Source organism: Pristis pectinata, chromosome 24, assembly GCF_009764475.1.
Source record: "Pristis pectinata isolate sPriPec2 chromosome 24, sPriPec2.1.pri, whole genome shotgun sequence".
Lineage (NCBI taxonomy): Eukaryota > Metazoa > Chordata > Chondrichthyes > Rhinopristiformes > Pristidae > Pristis > Pristis pectinata.
In genome coordinates, this window is record NC_067428.1 from 25,206,409 (window position 1) to 25,226,315 (window position 19,907).

The 19,907-nt window shown below is 40.2% G+C and overlaps 1 protein-coding gene and 1 long non-coding RNA gene across 4 annotated transcripts in view; one reads left to right on the plus strand and one right to left on the minus strand.

Moving 5' to 3' along the window:
- Positions 1 to 12,525, minus strand: part of LOC127582754 (cold-inducible RNA-binding protein-like) — a 20,545-nt gene extending 8,020 nt beyond the window's left edge. For 2 of the 3 annotated variants that reach the window (XR_007958164.1, XR_007958163.1), the window contains exons 1-7: positions 12,380 to 12,525; positions 8,846 to 8,953; positions 6,924 to 7,027; positions 6,394 to 6,526; positions 5,866 to 5,914; positions 5,719 to 5,792; positions 126 to 192 (exon numbers count right to left, since the gene is read on the minus strand). Coding sequence is in view for 1 of the 3 variants with exons in the window: in XM_052038327.1 (XP_051894287.1) it covers positions 3,066 to 3,079; positions 5,719 to 5,792; positions 5,866 to 5,914; positions 6,394 to 6,526; positions 6,924 to 7,027; positions 8,846 to 8,945 (474 nt within the window). In the remaining 2 variants the exon portion in view is untranslated. Of the gene's footprint in view, positions 1 to 125; positions 193 to 2,436; positions 3,080 to 5,718; positions 5,793 to 5,865; positions 5,915 to 6,393; positions 6,527 to 6,923; positions 7,028 to 8,845; positions 8,954 to 12,379 lie in introns of those variants that run through there. The other variant, XM_052038327.1, reaches the window with a different exon arrangement.
- LOC127582755 (uncharacterized) lies at positions 12,119 to 18,191 on the plus strand. Its single transcript, XR_007958165.1, has 3 exons — positions 12,119 to 12,208; positions 17,103 to 17,228; positions 17,532 to 18,191. It is a non-coding gene; the product is annotated as an uncharacterized LOC127582755 (long non-coding RNA).
- Positions 18,192 to 19,907: the final 1,716 nt, after the last annotated feature.

Here is a 19,907-nt window from a genome sequence, read left to right on the forward strand (position 1 = left end):
AAAATTAGACATGGCCTTCAAATATAGTTAACCCCAGTTTTGTAATTTATTAAATGAACTGTTTTAATTCAGACTGATGGCAAACTGGCAACTACAATTAAGTTTTAAAACTGTAAAATACTCACATTTAATGTGACTTCGTCTCTCCCAAAACTAAAACATGACAGCCATCTTTCTTCAGCACTTTTCATTCTAAAAAACAGAATGTTAGTATTAATCTTAAATTTTCAACACTAATCCATTAATATTTTATACAAGCAGAAAAAACCCAAGATACTTAAAGCTCCACTTTTAAAACATTTTTCAACAAATCTAAAGTATTACGAATTCATAAGTGATGTGTACAATAAGTAACATTTACCTCCAATTTAAGAGGATTTGGATTTGTACAGCACATTTCACAACCTTGAGACATCCCAAAGTACACGATAGCTCATTGTTTTGAATGAGAGCAGCGTTATAGTGTGGGAGATAACAGCACACAGCAAGCTTGCTCAAACAGGATTACGACAATGAATGCTGATTAAGAGATAATGCTGACCAGGTTAACAGGGATAAGTTCAATGCTCTTCTTAAGTTTCCATGGAGCTTTATATCCATTTGACATCAGAAGGGTTATATACTACATTAAATTTAAATTAAGGGTTATATTACTTTAAACCTTCAAGAGGAATGCACTGTTTTAGTTGTGACATTGGAAGTGGACAAGGAGAGAATTTAAGCTTGGAATTGAAAAATCACCAGGTACTCATCACAAATCTAGTTTTTTTTAAAAACATGAAGTCACTTTGAAAATGTTCAACGAAGGAAAAGACCCTATATCCAAACTGAAAGTTAACATTGGCAAACCCAAAAAGTGATATACTTACAAAAGAAATTGGTATGCAATGAGAAAATTCTACAACACAGTAGGCACCACTGCTTGTGGGATGCAGAGTCTCAGGCTGAAATCTGAGGACCTTGAACCAGTCTGAAACCTCTGCTGTATAACATTGCAATAACGTGCTACACATAGGAACTGGGATATTTGATAAAATTGCTTGGAAGATGAATTCTTCTCCTCACTCTACTGAGCAGAACAGTTGACCTTAACATCCACATTGTTGAGTTTCCCACAAGTCCAGGATATGATGTAGACAAGATCAATTGCATACAAGTCCTACATTGATCTTCATTCAATGGAAACAGGTCAACTTGACCTTTGTGCATGCAACAGGGGAAATTTCATTTATTTGAACTGATCAAAGAGGTGCACCCCGATAAAAGGACTCAAGAAGAAAATACACTCCAGTTTATTCCAAGCACATCACCATAACATTTAAAACGGATCCGCTTAACAAAATGGGAAAGTGGACATTGCACAAGAGCAAAAGGAGTTACCTCGAGACTATGATTATATCCATTGGTGCATTAGTCATAACCAGCTGAAGTTTCTTTGCAGGAGGAATACGTCATTCTTCAATGCCACTACTTTCATCAGAGCCAGCAAAAATCTTGATTTGATAAAGTATGAAAATTTTTGACAGATAATGTGGATTGATATCTCAATGTAATTGTTGCACAGGTTTAAAGGTCAACACAAGCAGGAAGTACCTCAGGTAAGTATCCAAGATACTTGGGGTAGGGGGATGAGGATGTGGAAGAATTCAAGTTCTGCATAATTAGAACCAGTTTAAAAACCTTCAACATTTTGATGCAAATCACCGATGTTTTAACTTCACCCTGAAGCGCAAGATGCCTGTACGTCATTTGGCTACTTTTCCAGAATGATGTTGGGGAAATTTTGAACAGCTATGCAAAGTCTAATTTTGCTTAATCAGTAAGATGGTTGTTTAATCTGTAATGAATATTCCTTCATTTCTAAAAAGAGAGACATCGATATTAGAAATGCAGGTTTTTGTTTTGAGTAGGTGAGCCAAGCGGCCCTCCCTTATTTGACACCCAATTCAAACTAAAATGCCTTTCTAAAAGTGATTTTAAGATGCAACAGTATATTTTAGAAAGTATAATAAAGATTTGCTGGGCTGGAGAGAGGAAGAACAAGGGTTGTGTCTGGAGAAGGAAGTAGTAATTTATGAAAATAAACAAGCAAATCATAGCCACCTCCAAAATATGTCCCAAATTTCCTCACTGCTTAAAAATGTAGGATATTCAGTGATTTCTGATCTTGCTAAATTTGAATCTCTGCAGGCTACCAAAAAAAAGTTAAAGGGCTAACTTTTTTTGAATTTCAACACAGCTTCCTAATAACTTTTGGTAAACCGTCATGCATTAAATTAAAAAATTGAGTTCTCACTACATTTAGATTTGCAATAAAGGTGCTTAAGTATCAATAATCAGATTCTATGTACTCAGCCACTACTCTTCATCCAGATTGCACAAACTTCAGTTAACAGTATTCACTGTAACACTTAGTTGATTAAAAGCAACACGATCTTTGGGCAAGGTTCTTTAATCAGTTTCCAAAAAGCCAAGTTTATACAAAAAGAAGTTTCATCCTCGAGCATGAAATACAGCATGAACAAATGGCCAACTTTATCAGTATATAATTTTCCAAAAACAAGCCTATTAGATTTTCTTTTGTAAACAGGCTAAATATGCAAGATCCAGTAGATTTGAACATTTTACTGCAATTTTCAATGACAGGCAGAACGACTGAATGTTGATTTACCATCAGGAAAGTCGGTGTATAATTTTATTTCAACAAATAAAAGTCATAGTCAATTCTCTGCAGCTCAGACTGATTATAGGCAGCAGAGGGGTAAAAGCATCAAAAATACAGCAAAGAAAAGAACTGGATAAAAAGGGCAAGAACTGATTGAGATTTCAACAGGATAAAAATGATGATTAAGTCTGTCTTTGTAGATATAGGCCTGAAAGTGAAAAATTTGTAATAAATAGGTTCAAAGGGTCATTGTTGACCTAAAAGTAAATGCACATTCAAGTCAGAAGTTACTGTCAATAATTTTGATCATGTTAAACAGACAAGTTCAGAAGACAACTGCTTTCTGTAGTTCCAAAACTCAAGAGCCAAAAGGATGATGATCTTGATTCAAGGAGATTGATTATTCATTTGTAGCTGGAGGAGGAGAAGCAGGGACAATGTAAAGAATTCATAATACATTTTCTTTTAATTTAGCTTCCCCATATTCTATCAGATTGTTAAAAAAAACAGTAATGGACAGACATTAGTTTTCCATGTACAACTGTATCAATCAACTACAGGCTACATTAAGTATCAGAGCTGAAAAGGCTCCAACACAAGCATATTTAAAACAAGTGGGTAGCCAGTACAAGATTCCACTGGAAGTCTATTGTAAGAGCTCTTCAGTTAAATTTGCTAGTCTTTTTAAGGTCAAAAGGGACAGAGATAAGAGAATGCAACTTGCAGATGAAACAGCCATCTGAAGGTGACACCAAATGCCACTGAAGACTTCATGGCAACTTCCACAAGATAGTTTCCTTCAGTTATAAGAAAGTTGTATGTATGTAGGCAGAAGAGATATCAAGAGATGCTAAAGCTAAAGAATCTTTATTATTGCTCAAAGAAAACTAGTAGAAAGCAAATGTCCTTTAAAAGGCTTTGTTATTATTGGAAGAGAACAGTTTGGCAACTTGGAGCAGAATTAACTATGCAACTACAGAACTGCAACACCAAAATTGCATGCTAACTTGGAGATAATTCACAGTGAAAGAGAGGTTGACGAGCTCAGTTTTGTAGCTCAACTCTTGGAGCTCTCTGCCCAAAAATGCAGCAGTTAGAACACAATTTCAGTAAATGGGTTAATGCAATACAAGAACTCCAATACTGTTGATTATCTAGCACATTTTTTAGTAACCACTCAGCTACAAGTAGCAGCTATAGCCAAAAATAACAGGGCAGAAAGGGCAAATAAGATCCAGTATTTTAAAATACTGGGTCTTATTTGCCCTAAAGATAAATAAAATAAATTCATATCAGACAGAATTTTTCAGTTTTGGAGGACAAAATAAAATTTCCATTTGTGAATTTTGTGTTGACTGGATATTATTTTCTCATCTTGTGGAATGTGGTTTAGAAACATTTGCAGAAAAGCAGAATCCAGTGATCAATACTGGAAAATAACCAGTATTTTTCTTCGAATATGCATGAAAACTAGGAGCACCCATTAATTCAACTGAGGCAGAACACAACAGCAAAAATAAAATCTGGATTTTGTATTTTAAATCTAATAGCCTTAAAGCACTTTCCATTAGAAAGTATAACATCTTGAATTAAGATTCAGATATTTTTGTGTTTACAGAAGACTAGTCTCTTCTACAATTTACTTCCACAAAAATGCAGTTACATATTTGTGCAGCAATCCCAAATTTCAAAAATACTTACAATATGGTCTGGTTACACATAAGAATTCTCAACTCTTATTTGAGTTTATTTACCATGAAACTATTTCAGCCCTTCAAATGATTTAATCTTTCCCCTAACTTCCAATTCCAATTTAGAGGAAGGGATACTTGTCAAGAAAACTTAAGTGCAACTGCAGAGAAGTTGAATCACGAGCCTTAACAACTGGAAGCCTGACTAGTGTAGCTGTTGAATTTCCAGTGACTAACAACACCTTCACTAAATTAACATTGGAAGCTTGTGTGTTAACTCCTAATAAGAGTCATGATTAGCAAATTTACAGTTCAAATAGATGGTTCCAATGCATACAATTGTAATTAAGTTCAGATACAAAGTGCATAATAAACTTGTTGCATTCACAACTTGATGCCAAAGCACTTTTGGGAAAAGGCAAAAGAATCTTGATTTGTCCTGGGTCCAACACATTGATGCAATCACGAAGAAGGCACATCAGCGGCTCTACTTCGTTAGGGAGTTTGAGGAGATTTGGTAGGTCACCGAAGACTCTTGCAAATTTCTATAGCATTCTGACTGGTTGCATCATAGCCTGGTATGGAGGCTCCAATGCACAGGATCATATAAGGCTGCAGAGGGTTGTAGACTCAGCCAGCTCCATCTCAAGCACAACCCTCCCCACCAAAGACATCTTCAAGAGGCAGTGCCTCAAGAAGGTGGCATCCATCACTAAGGATCCTCAGCATCAGGGACATGTCCTCTTCTCATTTCTACCATCAGGGAGGAGGTACAGGAGCCTAAAGACCCACACTCCGTTTGGAAATAGCTTCTTACCCCCGCCAGATTTCTGAATGATCCACGAACCCATAAATACTACCTCATTATTCCTTTTTATTTTGCACTATTTAGTAATTTTTAGTTATTTTATGTCTTGGCACTGTACTGCTGCTGCAAAACAAATTTCATGTCATAAGACAGTGATAATAAAATCCAATTCTGAACAACTTCCATTATCATATTTACTCAAGGAAGATGCAGTGTACAATTATTCCACAAACTGGAATCCCATTTGTACATAGAATGGGACATGCATGCTAACTAAACAAAGTGCTTGGATTTTCATCAAGGAAACAGTTGTTGAAGAATAATAATGTTCTCAAATACAAGATTTAATAGTTAAAATACATCACTATTACACTTTTCTAACCTTAATGCTTTTCATTGCTAAATTCCAACTGCACTGGAAGTTCACCGGAATAGTTTAGCTGGCCATTTTACTAAAATCTCAAACGTCATGCTAAAAATATTTGACAAAGCATTCAAATGTCTGTGGCAGATTACAGTAACGTCACTTTTCAAGCTGTTATAAATGTACTTACCATAGCTATCGTAGTCATCCCGGTAGGACCTTCCAGCTGAATTGTTATAGCCATACGTGCCTGAGCCTTGGCTCCTAGAATTTAAAAAATCATATTCAGCATATGCAAAACTAATGAGACTTAATTTGCAATAATGCAGGTACTTACCTATTGTAGTAGTCATTTCTGTAATTGTTTCGTCCACTTCTGTCACCGCCTATCGGAAAATTGATCAAGTTAGTTTAATTTTTGTTGGAGGGAGAAATTTAACATTTACTTGACTTGCAAAGCCAGTACTAGATTATCAAGGTGTATTATGCATTGATCCATCCACCATCTTATGCAATGGCAGCCAAATCCATAAACACCTTCGACATTGAGCATAGTGCTCAATACTAGCACCTACTTTCTATTTAAAGAAGCATGTTTTAAATAAGCAATGTAGTTATTAACCTGTACTGGATGATCCAAGAACACAGATGATAATGTGGCAACAAACCAAGTTGCATGTAGTCAGGCAAGTATGTTGGGCTTTTACAATCCTTATAGCATTTACGATAATCTTTTTTGTGCAATCCCAAGATGCAAGATCTACTAATTTCAATCTCAAACTGCAAGGGCAGGACTTGAATTTTTGCTTTCCAGATTGCAGGGCTAGTGCCACAGGCCTGCAGTCCACATCACATTATAGATTACCTCTGTAAAATCCACGGCTGCCTCTTCCACCATAGAATCCGTAGCTTCGTGACTGACCACCTTGGTAATTACGAGATCGCCCCCCAGATCCTTTTCCTGCCTGGTCTACACGAATTTGCCGACCATCAACTGACTGAAAAATGTCAAAAGAAACAATTATCTTCATAGTACAAGTTTCAATAGTATCAAGAACAATGTGTTTTCCCCACAAAGTTTAGGGTGCAAAACAACTTTTTGCATTATCTGTTAATAGATGCAAGAATGTTGGGTAGAAAACTGAAGTAAGGAAATGTCAGGTTAAATGAACAGCAAATAAGTAGACCATGTTTATTTCACATGGCAAGGCTCCAAACAGTCATCAAGCAATTTGGAAAACATGTAATTAGATTTGTTGATGTAATAATTTACAAGACAAGATTTTGCAATGCAACTTCCTTTCACATCAATTTGATGTTTAGACCAAATTTTAAATTTAAGTACCTTGCATCTACCACCTAACCTTTAAAAGACCCTTAGCTGGAAATATATACCTTTCCATTCATGGCCATGGCGTCTCTTGCATCATCAGGATTTTCAAAAGTAATAAAACCAAACCCTTTAGATTTGTGTGTCTCTTTATCTTTGATCACAAGGACTGAACATGTGCCAGGAGAAAAGAAAACAATATTAGAATTTACCTTTCAAGTCATAAATGCATTTAAATTTCTGAAGTAAACATCTTAGCACAGTATTTATTGACAATGATTTTGGATCTAACCATGCAATTAGAAAGCATGTCCTGGACAGTTCATGGATTAAAGATTGTCTTTTGTGTTGAATCATCAATCATCCATTTGAAGGAAACTTTAACAAAATCAACATTTGGTAGTATTTAAGATACATTTCATTTGGTAATCTGACCATTTGCTAAAGATGAGTAATACTACATTACATAGATGCCTTTTGATGAAACTGCACCTCAAAGCCACGTCATCAAAACCACTCAATTCTAATGTTACCCAACAGTATCCCTTGAGCAGCTCCTTTGCAGCACATCATCCAACTCTCAAGTTCAAAATTCAACTACACATTCAGGTCCTCCCTGGGTTACGAACACCCAACATATGGATACCCCCTACAAACATATACATAGGTTCCCATAAAGACATTTTAAATTGAAACACAAGAACCTGACTTGGGATAAAGTTGTTTACATGTAACCTCCCCACAACAATCAGTCACCATCGCCTCTTGAGAACACAGACTGCTAGCTTCGCTGCCGGAGGCTGCTTGAGAGTCTTTTTATAAATTAACATGCAATCACTTCTACTGATACTTGTGCAACCATACCCTATTAAACAATAACATACACTAATATTTCAAGCCCACTGAAAATAGCTATTAAGCATGGGTCATACCGATTCTGCACCATTTTAACATGATAGGGGAAGACAAATGTTCATGTTAATTGTCCCACAGCAACACCATTCAATACTATGGAGGCATGGTTGTCCTATCAAATGATTTTGTGTATTTTCCAACTTACGGACAAAATCGACTTAGGGACATCTGTAAAAACAGAATCTGTTTGTGACCCAGAGACTGCCTGTACATTGCCCCACAAAGATCTTGCTCAGTCACTGCCATCATTCTCAAGTCTATATTTATCTGCCTTACCCACAACACGTTAAATTTAAAACACACTAAATCCTTCTGAAGCTTGTTCCAAGCCATCTTATTTATCATCTCTCTTCAGCATCACTTCACTTTTGCATCTCTATCAGTAACAGATGCTTCAACCTCCTTGGCTCAAATCTTGCATTTATTACCCAAAACAATCTCTTCACTTTCACTTCACCAACCATGATTTCAGTCTCCTCCCCAGTACACATTATACTCCAGCAATTGCTTCCAATTCCTTTTATGCATATGCATCTCCCAGCCCACCATAAGTATCCATAGATTCAACATCCAAATATAGTACAAATAGCTAATCATTCCCATCTCCACTGCACCATACTGCCCTTCCTTCCCCCTGGCGGATCACATTGAAATCAGCAGCCCAGGTATCAATGCTCATCATCATGGGGCTTTTGAGCATTCACAGAGTAATATTTATCATCTTTTGTACTACACTACGCAACCTGTGCACAGATGTTAGGAGGACTTGGATTTACAATCATTTTGGAGAAGCTGTTAACTGAAATTAATGCAATTGGACAAGACGCCCTTGGCTAGGGAGTTCATTTTTCAAGTTTAGAAGAGTACAATAGATATCTAACAACTGACCTTGCTATCTCAATAATCTGTTGCATTTCCAAATACAAAATTCAGAAAGAATCCCATTTCCTGGCAGTTACTCCTGTAGCAGCAACTAACAAAGCACAAATAGCGCAAGTTACCCACTATCCTCCACCCCTGCCAGGGAATAGCCATATTAAAATTGCCCAAAATGAACACAAAAGGACCTTACCATCACGAACTTCACCATACTTGGAAAATAACTGCTCCAGCGATTGTTCATCTGTGTTAAAGCTCAGCCCACCAACAAAAAGCTTTCCTTCATCAGACATGGTGCTTTCTGGATTAAAATATAGTTATAACCTCAGGTTAAAAAATCTGGCTACCGCAACTATTAAATTTCATTCCAAAGCAAAAACTACAGAGAATATTATTGCTCCTCTAAACTCATGTTTAGTTTCTCCAAAAGGATTAAGAAACATGGCACAATGCAAGCAAATGAATTTGAGTTTGTACAAATGAATTCTTAAAACATAGTGGTGATGTGTTTTAACTCCTGTAAATACTGAAGCAACTACTTCAACCCATACCAGTTAATAAATGTAATACAGCCGCAGGAAAAGTACCTCCATTTTTGAGTTTGTCCACAGCATTTGGATTTTAGAACACTAGCACTTTCCTATTAAGTATCTAACAAATAAAAATGGGGAATTCAATTATGACAGTTTTAAAAAACCTAAATAGAAATAGTAAATAAAGCTGAATGCATGATCATTATTGCCATTTCCTAAATATATTTTAATAATGTGCAGTCTTTAAAAGATTAAGAAATTCTCTTGGAAGGAACCAAATGAGAAATAATTGTTCATTAATATACAATTAAGAGCTACAGATATATATTTTTAAATGCAATTTCAAACTGCTCTGGATAAAATTAAACATCTATATAATCTATATTCATTTAAAAACTACTTCAAGATCTTAAGTTGTTGCAATCAATGGAAAGCATGGTATTTTTAACTGACATTTAAACAAATTTAAGGTCAAGAAACCCAGTTAGGTTTAAGAGAATCAGAATCAGGTTTACTATCACTGATGCATCGTGAAATTTGTGGTTTTGAGCAGCAGTACCGTGCAAGATGCAAAAATTACTAAGTTCCCAAAAAATAAACAAACTAATGCAAAATAGGAATAATGACGTAGAGTTCATGGACCGTTCAGAAATCTGATGGTGGAGGGGAAGAACCTGTTCCTGAGACATTGAGTATGGGTCTTCAGGCTTCTGTACCTCCTTCCTGTTGGCAGTAATAAGAGGGCATGTCCCAGACGGTGAGGGTCCTTAATAGTGGATGCCACCTTCTTGAGACACTGCCTCTTGAAGATGTCTTCGATGGTGGGGAGGGTTGTGTCCATGATGGAGCTGGATAAGTCTACAACCCTCTGCAGCCTCATTCAATCCTGCACGTTGGAGCCTCCATACCAGGTGATGATGCAACCAGTCAGAATGCTCTCCACTGTACATCTACAGAAGTTTGCAAGAGTTTTTGGTGACATACCAAATCTCCCAAACTCCTAATGAAGTTGAGCCAGTGGCACGCCTTCTTCATGATTGCATCAATGTGTTGGGCCCAAGAGAGGTCCTCTGAGATGTTGACACCCAGGAACTTGAAGCTGCTCACCCTTTCCACCACTGACCCCTCAGGTGTGTTTTCTCCCGATTTCCCCTTCTTGAAGTCACAATCAATTCCTTGGTCTTGCTGACATTGAGTGCAAGGTTGTTGTTTCGACACACACAACCAGCCGATCTATCTCACTCCTGTACACCACCTCGTCGCTATCTGAGATTCTGCCAACAGTGGTGTCATCGGCGAATTTATAGATGGCATTTGAACTGTGCCTAGCCACTGTTACAGGTTAATGTCTTAAATCCATGCTGCATATGGAAGCCTTTACACATACTATTGTAAATGGACTAATGTGCACTCACCCCTGGCTGGCAGTTCCGTTGGGAACCAATGATATCCTCCTCACAGGTTAGCTGGTCTTTGACTTCTGCAACTGGTCATTCAGATGCAGCAGACACACTGGAGGATAGATTCAGCACATCTTTGCTGAACTTTCCAACCCCTCATCTTTATGCCATAATTGGTATAAGTAGCAAGATCTCATTCAGTTAAACTGACCCCAAATTAAATAACATACTGCAGATGAGCAGTTTCTTACCTATGTGGTTTTTAACTAAGCAATAAGTTTAGATTTTTTTCAGTACATCTACTAATTATCTGTTCAACCCAACACAAACACACATATCTGCAGGACCATCAGTCCTTAAAAGGTGACCAGAGTCAGGGCACAGATACAAATAGTCAACAGCAAGGAAGGATATAAAGCAGCGTGGACTTGCTAGGCCACATTTCCTGACACTGAAACTATTAGAAAGACATTCACACAGTGTCTTTAGCATTCTTCTGGACATCCCAAAGCACTTTAAAGCCAGGCAATTATGTACTTTTAAGCATACTCATTGCAGTAACACAGGACACATTACAGCCAATTTGCACACAAACTTCCAAACAGCAACCTAATGTTTTATGCATAAAAGAATTAAATTGAAGCACACCTACAAGGAATGCAAACACTGATTAGTTACAGCATCCTTGGGGGCCTTTGTCCTTCCAATCAAATTTGGAGAACATTGTTCAACATACGAGGTAATACTTCTAAAATAAAATGTCAAGCCCTTTGACCAAACCATCCCATGCGTGGGAATGTTTAAAATGTTTTTTAAACATTTTAATTGTACCCATCTCTACCACTGCCTCTGGCAGCTCAGTCCATAGACCCATCACCTTGTGTGTGAGAAAGTTGCCTTAAATCTCTCCCTTCTCACATTATCCCCTCTAGTTGTAGATTCCCGCCGTGAGTCCTGCCTGCTCCACGTCCCCGTGAGTCTTGTCTGCACTTTTTCCAACCACGAGGCTCATTTTTTTTGAGGGAGAGGTTTGAAATGTTGAAAGGACTGGACAGAGTAGATGTGGCAAAGTTGTTTCCCTTGGTGGGTGAGTCCAGGACTAGAGGACACAGTCTTAGAATTAGAGGGTACCCATTTAGAACAGAAATGAGAAGAAGTTTCTTTAGCCAGAGGATCATAGATCTATGGAATTCACTGCCACGTACAGCTGTGAAGGTCCGATCATTGGGGGTGCTTAAGGAGGAGATTGATAGGCATCTAATTAGTCAAGATATCAAGGGATATGGGGAAAAGGCCAGGAATTGAGGCTAGATGGGAATAGCTTAGCTCATGGTGAGGTAGCGGAGCAGACTTGACAGGCCGAATGGCCTACTTCTGCTCCTTTGTCTTGTGATCTTGTGAAACACAAGCAGGGTCTGACTTGCAGTGGCGCCGGGGAGGAGAGGAAGCCGCGGAGCCGCCTCAACCCGGGGAGCAGCGCGACCGCCATCTTATCGCCTCGGCGCCATTTTACGAAGCGGCCGGGCCCCGGGACAACGGTGAGACACCCAGACGCCGCGCCACAAACTCCCGCACCAAGCATCCCCCGATCTAAAAACGGTTTCATCTGAGACATCGCCAAAGGTAAGCTCAGCGACAATAACATCTGGATTTTTTTAGCTTTATTTCTACGTCACCAACCCCCAAACGCTGGATAAACAAACCTCAACCGTCATTAACACCGAGAAACCTCGATTTAAAACACCGTGCGAATTGATCCCAAGGGCCCCCGGTAATCCTATACCTTGCACTCACCGTGTTTGCGTGTGTTCTTTAATTAACAAACGACGCAGTTTCTCCCAACAACGCTCCTTCCGCTCCGAGACAAACAACAGAATGAGAGCGAGGGGGAAAACCTTCCTCCTGCCCTATTTTCTCAGCTCTGCGCAGACGCGGCGAGGCGATTCCCTCTCCTTCCCCTGCGAGCCGGCACCAGCGCTCGAGAGTGCGCAGGCGCGGCGGACGGGTTTGCAATTTTAAATAAAACGGTCGCCAGCCCGCGGTACCGGAACTACTTTCCCGCCGCACTCGGAGCTGAACAACATCCCGCAGTGCGCAGGCGCGGAGTTGCACCAATCACTTAATGGTTGATAGGAAACTGGAATTTTCACAAGATCCCCAAAATCTTGACTTCCCTAAAATTTACCTACCTCAGCTTTGTATATATCCAATGACACAAATTTGGCTCCCTGGAATAGAGAGTTTTGAAGCTTCACAACCCTCTTAGAACTGAAATTCCTCCTTATTTCTGCCTTAAATGGACATTCTGAAGCCATCACACCTAATTGGGATTGGTTTATTAGTGTCACATGTACCGAGATACAGTGAAAGACTTAGTTTTGCAAGCCATCCACACAGATCATTTCAAAACATAAGTACATAGAGGTAGTGCAAGGGAAAAGCAATAAAAGAATGCAGAATATAAAGTTAAAATTATAAAGAAAGTGCAGTGCCAGTGGACAATAAGTTGTGGGGCAATGAAGACAATACAGTTCCAGGGCAACAAGCAGCCTGCTGGAGGAACTCAGTGGGTCGAGCAGCACCTGGAGGGAGGAGGGGAATGGAATTATCGACATTTTGGGTCGAGATTCTGCATCAGGACTGAGAGTGGAGAGGGGAGATGAACAGAGGAGAAGGGGGAGGTGTGAGGCAGGAGTCTGAGGAACCAGAAATGTCAACAATTAGAACCATAGAACACTACAGCGCAGAACACAGGCCATTCGGCCCTTCTAGTTTGTGCTGAAACTTTATTCCGCTAGTCACATAGGCACCCAGTCCATAACCCTCCAGAACTCTCCCATCCATGTATCTATCCAATTTATTCTTAAAGCTCAAGAGTGAGCCCGCATTTACTACATCAGATGGCAACCCCTTCCATACTCACACCACTCTTTGAGTGAAGAAGTTCCCCCTAAACCTTTCCCCTTTCACCCTAAAGCCATGTCCTCTTGTACTTATCTCTCCTAATCTAGGTGGAAAGAGCCTACTCGCATTAACTCTGTCTATACCCCTCATAATTTTGTAAACCTCTATCAAATCTCCCCTCATTCTTCTGCGCTCCAAGGAATAAAGTCCTAACCTGTTCAATCTTTCCCTGTAACTCAACTCCTGAAGACCCGGCAACATTCTAGAAAATCTCCTCTGCACTCTTTCAATCTTACAAATATCCTTCCTATAGTTAGGTGACCAGAACTGCACACAATACTCCAAATATGGCCTCACCAATGTCTTATACAACCTCACCATAACATCCCAACTCCTATACTCAATACTTTGATTTATGAATGCCAGGATGCCAAAAGCCTTTTTTACAACCCTCTCTACCTGTGATGCCACTTTCATGGAATTATGTATCTGAACACCCAGATCCCTTTGTTCCTCTGCACTCATCAGTGCCCTGCCATTTACTGTGTATGTCCTACCTTGATTTGTCCTTCCAAAATGCAACACCTCACACTTGTCTGCGTTAAATTCCCTCTGCCATTTTCTGGCCCATTTTTCCAGTTGGTTTAGATCCCGCTGCAAGTTTTGAAAGCCTTCCTCGCTGTCCACTACGCCTCCAATTTTAGTGTCATCAGCAAACTTGCTGCTCCAGTTTACCTCCCACATTATCATCTAGATCATTGATATAGACAACAAACAACAATGGCCCCAGCACAGATCCCTGAGGCACACCACTAGTCACAGGCCTCCAGTCTGAGAAACAATCATCCACTACCACTCTCTGTCTTCTCCCACACAGCCAATTTCGAATCCAGTTTACAACCTTTCCATGGATACCTAGTGTCTGAATCTTCTGAACTAACCTCCCATGTGGGACCTTGTCAAAGGCCTTATTAAAGTCCATGTAGACAACATCCACAGCCTTTCCTTCATCTACTTTCTTGGTAACCTCCTCGAAAAACTCTACAAGATTCGTTAAACACGATCTACCACACACAAAGCCATGCTGACTATCCTTAATCAGCCCTTGGTTGTCCAAATACTTGTATATCCGATCTCTCAGAACACCTTCCAATAATTTACCCACTACTGATGTCAGGCTCACTGGCCTGTAATTACCTGGTTTACTTTTAGATCCTTTTTTAAACAACGGAACAACATGAGCTACCCTCAGTCCTCCGGCACTGCACCCGTGGCTAAGGACATTTTAAATATATCTGCCAGGGCCCCTGCAATTTCTACACTAGTCTCTCTCAATGTCCAAGGAAATATCTTATCAGGCCCAGGGATTTATCTACCTTTATTCGCTGTAAGGCAGCAAGCACCTCCTCCTCTTTAATCTCTATAGGTTCTATGACACTATTGCTTGCTTCCATATCCACTATGCCAGTTTCCTGAGTAAGTACTAATGCAAAAAAACTGTTTAAGATCTCTACCATCTCCTGAGGCTCCACACATAGACGACCACTCTGATCTTCTAGGGGACCAATTCCTTTCCTCCAGCAGTGTGTTTGTTGCTCCAGATTCCGGCATCTCCAGGTCTCTTGCAACTCCTGGTTCTAGCACCGTTACTCTATTTTACACACGCTGGGCCCAGCTGAAACAAGGATAGAGTTCCCCTTTGTCCACACCCTCCACTTCCTCTGCCCCCATAATCCCCACCCCCATCTGTTTCCATCTGCCTTTCATCCTTTCCCTAATGGTTTCCATTATCACCTTCCTTACTTATCAGTTCCAGCACTTTGTGTTCCTGCTTACCACCCTCCTAGCTATCTCCACCTTCATGCTCCATCTATCATACACCTGCCTCTGTCCCCTCCCCCTCTCTTCCTGGCTTAATCTGCCCATCATCCTTCACCCCTCCCCCTCTGTCCCCCAATCACCTCTGGTCCCTGTCTCACCCCTACTCCTCTCCTCTTTATACTAGCTCTCTCCCCTCTCCACTCTTAATCCTGATGCAGGGTTTCCACCTGAAACGTTGACAACTCTTTTACCCCCACAGATGCTGCTTGACTTCGCGAGTTCCTCCAACAGCTTGTTTGTTGCTTCATTATTTGCCCACCTCCAATGACCTTCCACCTTCTGACACTTCTTCTTTTTCCCTGCGCTTTCAGAGGAATGGTTCCTGGGCTGAATGACCTGTTTTCATGCTCTATGACTCTATGACTGTTCTCTCCATAACTCCCTCGTTGACTCTTCTACCCCCACCAACCACTCCTCGACTCACTGCACTTTACCTCACAACTACAGGAGTCACAACATCTGCCCTTGTCCCTTCCCACCACCCAGGGATCCAAACAGTCCATCCAGGTGTTCTACATAACTACAAGCACTTCATACTGTTTATTATATTTTGATGGTGAAACAGAAAAGTAAGCCAATATTTTCATGGTTATTAGAGAAACAAAGGACTGCAGATGCTGGAATCTAGATGAAAAACACTATGATGCTGGAGGAACTCAGCAGGCCAGGCAGCATCCGTGGAGAAAAGCAGGCAGTCAACGTTTCTGGTCAGGACTCTTCCTCAGGACTGAAGATAGGAAAAGGGGAAGCCCAATATATAGGAGGGAAAAGCAGAGCAGTGATAGGTGGACAGAAGAGGGGAGGTGGGGTGGACACAAGGTAGTGATAGGTAGATGCAGGTAAGAGGTCGTGATAGGCAGATGCTGGGGAGGAGGGGAGAGCAGATCCACCAGGGGATGGTCAAAAGTAAAAAGAGAAAGGGGAAAAAAAGGGTAGAAAAGAGAGAGATAGGCTAGGAAAGGGAAGAAGAGAAGAAGCATGGTGTGGGGGGGGAGGTGTGGGGAAGGGAGGTGGGGATTACTTAAAGTGGGAGAATTCTATGTCATCCCAGAAGAAGCACGTTAGGGTAGGGGGTTGTGGGGTAGGGGGTGGAATTCTCCCACTTACCTCCTTATCTTTGACCCATCCCCCGGTGGATCTGCTCTCCCCTCCTCCCCTGCACCTGCCTATCACTATCTCTTACCTGCATCTACCTATCACCACCTTGTGCCCACCCCGCCTCCCTTCTTTTGTCCACCGATCTCTGCTCTGCTTTTCCCTCCTATATATTGGGCTTCCCCTTTTCCTATCTTCAGTCCTGAAGAAGGGTCCTGACCCGAAATATTGACCGCCTGCTTTTCTCCACGGATGCTGCCTGGCCTTCGGAGTCCCTCTAGCATTTTTCATGGTTATTGTCTGATAGCAATCTTTGGATTTCTAAGTTTAACCATACATCACTGCTCAACTGAAGTTAATGTACTATTGACTACATAGACCCATGAGTGCTGTTATTTTGACAATAAACAAGGCATTACTGTTGCTTTTATGGCACTAATAAAATCCAGGCTTAATTATTGAAGTATAATGCAAAGGAGAATAGTAGCCAATTTACACACAGCAATTCCTCTCAAAGAGACATAAAAATAGACTAGATAAATCTTCCCTGAACATCTTTAATCAGTATAAAACCAGGGCTCTGTGTTTGGGATGCATGCCATTTGAATTCCCTATTCCACTCTTATTCTGATTTCAGCCACCTACACAGGTCCAGTGAAGTTCAAGAAATAACACCGCATCTATCGACTGGGCAAATTTGCAATCTTCACTGAGTTCAATAAGTTTCGATGACAACTATTGCTTTACTGGACAGCATGTTCTGGTAATCATTCTGTTGTTGCGATTTACACTTCCTCTCAAATTATGTTTTATTTTTTCACTTGTCTTATTGCGATCATTTTCCCTTTAGTCCTTTAATCACTCCTGCCTTCCATCTTATCGCGCACAGACTAATTATTTTGTTCTTTCTTCCCATTTTCCTGCCTGTTGTTTAAGAATCTGTCCTCGTCAACATTTTCCAGTTTCAGATGAAACTTTACTGCTCTGAAATTCTGTTCCCTCTGTAAAAATATTGTCTGACCTGCTAATTAATTCCAAAAGGTTCTATTTCTATTTGTTTTACCAGTGATTATTGACATACAGATGTTGGCCAGGACACCACTCTTCAATGATTCCAATAACATCAGGAGATCTTTAGACCCACCAGGACCCCAGTTTAATTCCCAATCTGAGAAAGAAGCACTGTCTCAGTGCTGCACTGAAATGTCAGTCTGGATTTATGTGCTCACACCTCTGTATGAGACTTGAATCCAGGACCCTGTGAAATGCTCTCATGTAAAGTGCTCAGCTCAATACATCACAGAGACATCCCTCCCCACCATCGAAAGTATCTACATGAGGCTTTGCCTCAAGAAGACAACATCTATCATCAAAGGTCCCCACCATCTGGGCCATGCCATCTTCTCACTGCTATCACAGGCAAAAGGTACAGAAGCCTGAAGTCCCACACCACCAGCTTCAAGAACAGCTACTTCCCTTCAACCATTTGGTTCTTGAAGCAACCTGCACAACTCTAATCACTACCTGAGTAGAGCAACACTATGACCACTTTGCGCTACAATGAACATTTTTTTAAACTAATTGTGTTCTTCCTTGTATAATTTTGTATAATTTATGTTTAATTTGTGTTTTTCTTGTGAACGTTGTCTCTCTAATGCTGTGTGCCTGTGATGCTGCCGCAAGTTTTTCATTGCACCTGTGCATACATGTAGTTGTGCATGTGACAATAAACTCGACTTTGACTTTGAAGAAGGGCAAGAGTACTAAAAGTTTCTGATATATTTTGATGAGTTACATTTTAACGTAGAGGGTTTAGTTAAGAATTTTACAGATGATACAATATTTGGAAAGGTGTTCACCAGTGAGGACAAATGATAGAGTCACAGGAAAATATGAATAGATATGCAGAAAACTGGCAAATTAAAATTAGTCTGGAGAAATGTCAGGTAATATATTTGGTAAGGGCAAGGTAATATACAATTACAGAGAATAATAGAAGGGTTGAGGGATTTTGGAGAGCATGTTCACCCATCCTTATAGATAACCCGACAGATAGATAAAGTGGTTGAAAAAGGAAATAGAATACTTTCCTTCAGTAGCTGAGGCACAGAATATAACAGGACGAAGGTTATGCCAAAACTGCATAATACATAAGTTAGGCCACAACACAAGAACTGTGTACAAATCTGATCACTGCATTTCACGCATTGGAGGAAGGACAAAGGGGATTCACAAGAATGGTTCCATAATTAGACAGTTTTACCTTTGAAACTAGAAAGAATAACATGTTTACTTTGAAGATTTTGGGCTTAGAAGAAATTAAATTGAGGGGCCTAGACAAGTGTGGATAGGACAAACCCATTTTCCTTAACAGAGAGTTGGCACAGTGGCTTAGCAGGTAGAGCTGCTGTCTCACAGCTCCAGTGACATGAGTTCGATCCTGTCCTCCAGTGCTGTCTGTGTGGAGTTTGCACAGTATTCCTGTGACCATATTGGATTTCCCCTGGGTACTCTGGTTTTCTCCCACATTCCCAAAATGTACTGGTTAGTAGATTCATTAGTTATTGTAAATTACCCTAGTGTAGATGAGTGATTTGATGGGTATGAGAGAGAGAATAGGTTATGAGGAGAATATGTTGTGGAATGAGATTAATGGAATTGCTCTGAGAGCTGGCATAGACTCACTGGGCCAAATGGCGCCTTTCTATATAATAAGGAAATATGAAACCACTGGGTAAAAGGAGAACCTTTCTTTCAACCAGAAGTGGAAGTGTGGGTTTCGAACCGACTTCCTGAAAAAATGGTGGATGCAATAAACTTCTCTCGTTTAAAAACCATTTGGAGATGTGCTTGAAGTTTCCCAATCTCAATCGCCACATACCGTGACCTCAAAAGTGGAATTAGGCTGGGTGTCACTCATTTAGGTGGCACAGACATGATGACTGAATGGCCTTTGGTACCTCTGTAAATTTCTGTGCATGAAGACTGACACTCAAGTCGTGTCATTTTACCTGCACTGCTGTAAAGAGATCCTAGGTAAAGAAATTAATAAAACATGCTGTACTTTCCAGATAAAAAGTACTGTGAGCAGTGTAATTCAATTCTCAAGAGATTGAAAGCGCTATTGTATTATTTAGCCAGATGGAAAATAAGCTCTGCTTGGAAAGGAAAAATATTGTTTGAAAACCTTTCACTGTATCCTATTAAACTTCTACTTTATCTGCATGCAACAATCACATTAAGAAAATGAAGGAGGAAGGCTACGGTTTTGAAAATGGGTTTTCACCATCTCAACACGCTCCAACTTGTATGAAGGTTGTTGAAGGACTCCTGATGTGTAGTCTCTGTTGTAACATAAGAAATTCTGCACCCAGAAGACATTGCAGATCCTGCTGCAGGGTTTCAACCTGAAATGTAGACAATTCCTTCCCCCCACCCCCCC